We start from the raw sequence: 6,000 nt of genomic DNA on the forward strand, positions 1-6,000 counted from the left end.
AGTAGCTGGGATTACAGGCATGAGCCATGGGTGCTGGCCTTGCTCTGTGGTTTTTGAAATCAAACTCCCTGGAACATTTCTTGAACTCTCAGAGAATCAAGGAGAAGGAAGGCAGGAGAGGTGCCCAGGGGATTAAGGTGGAGCCAAGCACCCCCAAGTGCTTTCTGCTCATGTGTGGTCTGGGGGTGGATTTATTGTGTTTTTGAAACAGGGTCCCATGATGGAGCCCTGGGCTGGCCTGGGATTCATCATCTTCCTCCCTCTGCTTCCCAAAGGCTGGGATTACAGGCATGTACCACTATGCTGAGTGAATAGCGAAAATCTAAAATAATATCTTTGCAACTTTCTCCTATGGAATTTGCAGTGGGTGCCAGGGGGAAAGGGGAGACAGCGAACCCCTGAACACAGACTCGTTCTGAGCTGGACTCCTGACCAGCGCCAAAGGACACAGAGGAGGGCACAGGAGGGGAGGCAGGGGAGTTAATTACACCCTTTAAACCTCCTCTCCCCGGCTCTGCAGCGGGAGGGGCCCAGGGGGAGGAAGAGAATTAATTTTATCTTCCACCGAAGGGACTGGAAAAAAAAAAAGTGGGCCAAGTGCATGGATATGTCTCTTTCCCCTGAATGCTTCCAGAAAGATCTGAGAACACAAACTGCCCAGAGGCTAAAGAAACTCCACGTTCAGATTCAGGAGTGGGGGTAGCTACAGTGCCCCAACTCCTACCCCAAGACCCCCATTCCTAGTCACACTTCTACCCCCACCCAAAGAACCACATGGACGATTGTAAGCACTGCTGGTTCAAGTCCACCCTACCACCTTGGGCCAGGGAAAAACATGCCCATGCGCTCGCTTCTGGGAGGAGCCCCCAAAAGAAAAGGATTTTCTCAGAAAGAAAAAAAGTCCAGCCATCCTAGAGATCTTTGTTCCTCCAAGTCCTCCACCCACATCCACACCTCCTGCACCCAAACCCCCCAAAACACAGGCTGTGGGTGGATCCATGCTGAACACAAAGGTAGACATTCTTCCTGCACTCAACCAACAACCTAACTCAGACAGAGAAACGAAATGAGATTCCTCAGTGCCCAAACGTCAGCATCGGGCTGTGGCAGCTCCAATCATGATCATCCACCCTGGACACGCCCCTAATGCCTCCAAGGAAACAAACAGGAGTCCGTTGGTACTGTGAAATACTACACAGCCATCAAAAAGGATAAACCATTATCTCCATGCACCACCAGAAAGACACAAACTTCACATTGCAAGATTCTATACACACACACATATATATGTATATGTGTGTGTATATATATATATATATATGATTGATAGATAGATAGATCATATATCACCTGGGAAAAGGCAGAACATAGGGGGAAATCAGGTCATGGGTTACAAGGGGCTGGGTTCTGACTCAATGGGAAGCCAGGAAATATTTTGGGGTTGAGGGAGTTGTTCCATATTTCCATCTGGAGGGTGGCTACACCTGCATATAAACAAACAAACAAACCTCAAAACTCAAAAGTATAGCCAGGCATGGTGGTGCCTACTTATAATCCCAGTGCATGGGTGGCTGATGTAGAAGGATCCCAAATCGGGGGCCAGCCTTGGGTGACATCACAAGACACTATCTCAGAGAGAGAGAGAGAGAGAGAGGAGAGGGAGGGAGAGAGAGGAAGGAAGGAAGGAAGAAAGGAAGGAAGGAAGGAAGGAGGGAGGGAGGGAGAAAGTAAGGGTAAAAAGCAACACCTCATCAGAAAAGCAAAAGCACCAATGGCTCTCATCTCAAGTCTGCTGGGCCCATTTTGACAAGGCTACCCGCGATCACCACCTCCTCCATGGGCCACCAGCCACTGAACAGATTCTCCTGGACTTATGATGCCCTCCAGAAGTGTAACACATCGGAAACAGAAACGGCTCGGAATCACCTGAACTTCCAACTGTCCCACGGGCGGCGTAGCTCACGCCTGTAGTCCCAGCTACTCAAGAGCTCAGCGGTAGAGCACCCACTGCAGCATGCCTGAGGCCCTGGGACTTATCCCCCACGGGCACAAACACAAAACAAAATTGTGTAAATTTGCTTTCTGATAGGTTTTTCTTTTTCTCCCCTCCCCCCCCATCTTTTTTTTTTTTTACTTCAAAATTCTGGGTAACAGATTGTTCTCCACTTGAGACCAAAAAAAAAAAAAAAAATCCCAGTGGAAAAGCCAGGCTGATTCTTATTTCTCCGAATGTTGTTCTTTTAGAAAATACCAGCCAAGCTTATGTCGTAGAAAGATCCTACAGCTCATGTTGTCCTTCTGCCCGCTTATTCTAGAACCTTCTAGAACATTCCATAGTTCAGGACAGGCTGGGATTGATCATGCACACTCCTATTGCCTCAAAAAAGGTGAACACATGCTTCCATTTGGGTTTTCTTCTTTAAGATGATCCCTAAAGCTAGACACCACGGCTCACGCCTGTCATCCCAGCCACTCAGGAGGCTGAGAGGGGAGGATCGCAGTTGGAAGCCAGGCTGGGCAGTTAAGTCCATGAGACTCTTATCTCCGATGAACCATCAAACAAGCTGGAAGAGGAGCTGTGGCTCAAACGAGGTGAGCTCCCGACTTGAGCATAGAAAACTCAGTGCCCAGGCCCTGAGTTCAAGCCCCAAGGCCAGCACACACACACACACACACAAATTAATTCTCATGGGGGGGTTCAGCCTGAGGGGCTCAGGAATAAGATGTTCCTCCCTGCTGAGAAAGAAAGCCAGGCCCCGTCTGCCACAGGCAAGACCATCTCTGAGTCTGTATTTGGACTGAAGTTCCGCCATCACGGCCAAGTTCACAGCGCCACACACAGCAAGCGGCCGCTGCAGTCCGCGCCACCTGCAGCCTTTCGCCAGCACCCTTTCTTTCCCAAAAGATCTACTATGCAGCCATGAAAAAGATGGGAAAACCAGACAGGAAAATACACACCACGGGCATCAGTCCATCAATTGCGGGGGGTCGCGTGATCCAGTATTACAAACCGACGCAAAGGCATCACCTTTGGTCACTTACAAAGGTCCAGCGCCAGGCCGGCTGTGTACTTTTTCCAAAGGGTTCAGTGGCCTGGGGTGGTGGGGGAAGGGGGGCAGGAAGCAGAACAATCATCACTTTTGTCTGGGATTGGACTACTGGGCGGGGGAGAGATGTGCAGAGAAAATTTCTGGAATACCTGCTTATGACTGATCTCTTAGCCTAGCTACAGGTCCAGACAGAGCTGAGCACACGCTAAGTACTGGTAGCTCATGTCTGTAGCTCAGGTGGCTGAGATCTTGGGGGTGTGGATCATGGTTCAAAGCCATTCCAGGCAGGAAGGTCTGTGAGACTTTCAATTCAAATGAACCACCTCTCCCAACAAAAAAGTTAGAAATGGAGCTGTGGCTCAAATGGTAGAGCACCAGTCTTGAGGGGAAAAAAACTCAGGCAGCACCCAGGCCTTGAGTTCAAACCCCAGGACACACACACACACACACACACACACACACACACACACACACACACACCAGCATTCTGGCTCCCTGGCATTTGGCCCTGCACTGGCCTCCACTCACCCAGCCTCACCAGAGCCTCTGCCTCCTGGACCCAAAAACAGAAGGAAAAAAAATCAAATCTCTGTGCTGGGTGAGTTTTTTTGACAGATTGGTGATGGGGTGAGGTGCGAGAGAGAGAGGGGGGGGAGAGGAATAAAACTCTGCAGAGAGAGAGAGAGAGAGTGGGGGAATACAAAAGCACAAACTCATCGCCCAAGTCTGCCCAGAACAAGGATGTTCTCCTTAGGCAAGTTGGTCACACAAAAGCTCCTGTACCCAAACCTCTCCTCCCCCCTTCCTCCCCACCACAGCGGGGAGTGGGGGCCCCGTCACCCCCTTCCCACACCAACAGCAATCAGCTGTGCAGGCACCAAGCCTGCTCAGGGTAAGGTAAGGACATGAACGGCTCTACCTCCTTCTCTTCCTCTTAAAAGGCCCCAAAGCCAGGCTGGGGGGGGGGCGCGGGCAAGAAAGCCCCAACTCCAACAGAAATTGTTCAACCCCCCCAAAAAATGTGCAGAGTGATCAGAACTCCATTTTACCAGCTTTTTTTGGGGGGGGGGGAATGGAGATTTCAGTTTTCAAGCAACCTTGGCCAAAAAGATGGAACATTGAACGGCACAAACTCAGCTCCCGCCCCAGGAGCAACCAGGGACCCAGCATGGGCAGGAAGAGGGACGCCACCCCAAAATAGCACTTCGGCCGGCCATATCTTCATTCCCCTCCAGCTCAAACAGATCGTGCACAGTCCAAAAACTTCATCCCCCTCCCAAGAAGACGCCGGCCCCAAGCCACCACCGCCACCCCAGAAATAAATCAACCTGCATCTTTAAATAGCAACCCCCAAATCTTAAAGGGCCCAGACCTGGTGAATGAGTACACACCAGTCAAACACACACACACACACACACACACACACACCAGGGTCAGGGGGTCCATGGCTATACCTTGGGGTGAGGGGGCATGCCACCCCAATCTTTGCCATACTGAGGGCGGCATTGGGGTGCAGGTGAGAAGCACCAGATGGGGACCCCCTGAAGGGTGGACAGGAGGCCTGGGGAGCAGGGTGTGGCCCCCCTACTTGGAATCTGGGTCACGCTTAGATAATGACAAGAAAGCGCCGCTCACCAGCCCGCTTCGTGCCAGTAGCCGGGCTCTCTACTCTGTGGGTACCTAGAAGCCTGAAAAGGGGGGGGTGTATTCTGGTAATATTGCCACCGAGGAACATATGTTGGGGTTTAGCTTTTTAACCCATTTTCCTCCATGTTTTTCATTAAAGAAAAAAAAAGCATTTATCTGCTCAAGATTGGTTCTCTAGGCGCCACTGGGCCCCCCTGAAACACAAGCCAGGCCCAAGGCCTGGCTGCTTCACCCTGGTTTTCTGTGACAATAACCCACATAGGACTGCCACGGCCAGGAGCCCCAGGAAGGCAGGTTGGGCCCGTGGGTCCTGGCACCCCCAAAAGCTGGCCAGCTGTCTGATCAGTGGACCTCCAACCCTCGGCAGAGGGCCCTGAGCACCCTGCAAGCGGGACTCCAGCGGTCCCCAACTCAGGCAGGGGCTCCCCTCCAGGATGTCACCCCAGAAGGATCACAGTGGCCCTGGGAGCCCCCAAGCTTTCCTGGAGGGGGGATCTGCCTGGGTGGGAGGCTGGGGGAGCAGGGGCGCAAAGATCCAAACTCCAGAAGCCCCCACAAGGATCCTGCGCGACCCTCAGGCCTCGATCCCCTTCCGGAACCCACCCTGACCACACTTGGGGTGTCATCAGCACTGCTCACCTTCTCCAAGCCCCCAGCTCACCGCCGAGTGTACCCCAGGGCTCAGCACTGCCAGGATGGAGCCCTACTTTGCTCTACTCCCAGGTGGGGGGGTTCTTGCTTAACCCCAGAAGACCCCCCCACACACACACACACAACTCTCATCAATCCCAGGGTCTCTCTCCAGGGCTGGAAGAGGGAAGGAAGAGGGAAAGGAGGGTCGGAGGGATGGGTGGAGGGGTGGATGGAGAGATGGATGGATGGATGGGAGGGTGGACGGAAGGATGGAAGGATGGAGGGAGGGAGGGATGGAGGGATGGGTGGATGGATGGGTGGAGGGGTGGAGGGATGGGTGGAGGGGTGGATGGAGAGATGGATGGAGGGGTGGATGGAGAGGTGGGTGGGTGGATGGAGGGGCGGCAGGGGAGGGGGAAGGGGGCACGGGGCAGGTCAGCGGCGCGGGCGCCCGGCCGGGGCAAAGGATATGGCCATTCGGTGATCTTTTTCGCGTATTTCCTCACCACGTTGTCCTCGCTGAACAGGAAGAGGGAGCGGTTGACGGTGAGGCAGTTCTGGCGCACGGGGATGGGGTTGTACAAGGCCATGGTCCGGGCCCGCTGCGCCATGGATTGCTTGTACATCCTCTGCGCCCCGGGCTGGCCGCCCTGCCGGCTGCCCCCGGCGG

General features: G+C 53.5%; 1 protein-coding gene across 1 annotated transcript in view; it reads right to left on the reverse strand.

Moving 5' to 3' along the window:
- The window catches only part of Cacna1a (calcium channel, voltage-dependent, P/Q type, alpha 1A subunit), a 155,787-nt gene extending 149,831 nt beyond the window's left edge, over positions 1–5,956 (reverse strand). The window contains exon 1 of the mRNA XM_013034189.1: positions 5,802–5,956. Coding sequence (XP_012889643.1) covers positions 5,802–5,956 — 155 coding nt within the window. The remainder of the gene's footprint in view (positions 1–5,801) is intronic.
- Between the last annotated feature and the right edge of the window lie 44 nt (positions 5,957–6,000).

This window comes from Dipodomys ordii, unplaced genomic scaffold (genome assembly GCF_000151885.1).
Source record: "Dipodomys ordii isolate 6190 unplaced genomic scaffold, Dord_2.0 Scaffold184, whole genome shotgun sequence".
NCBI lineage: Eukaryota > Metazoa > Chordata > Mammalia > Rodentia > Heteromyidae > Dipodomys > Dipodomys ordii.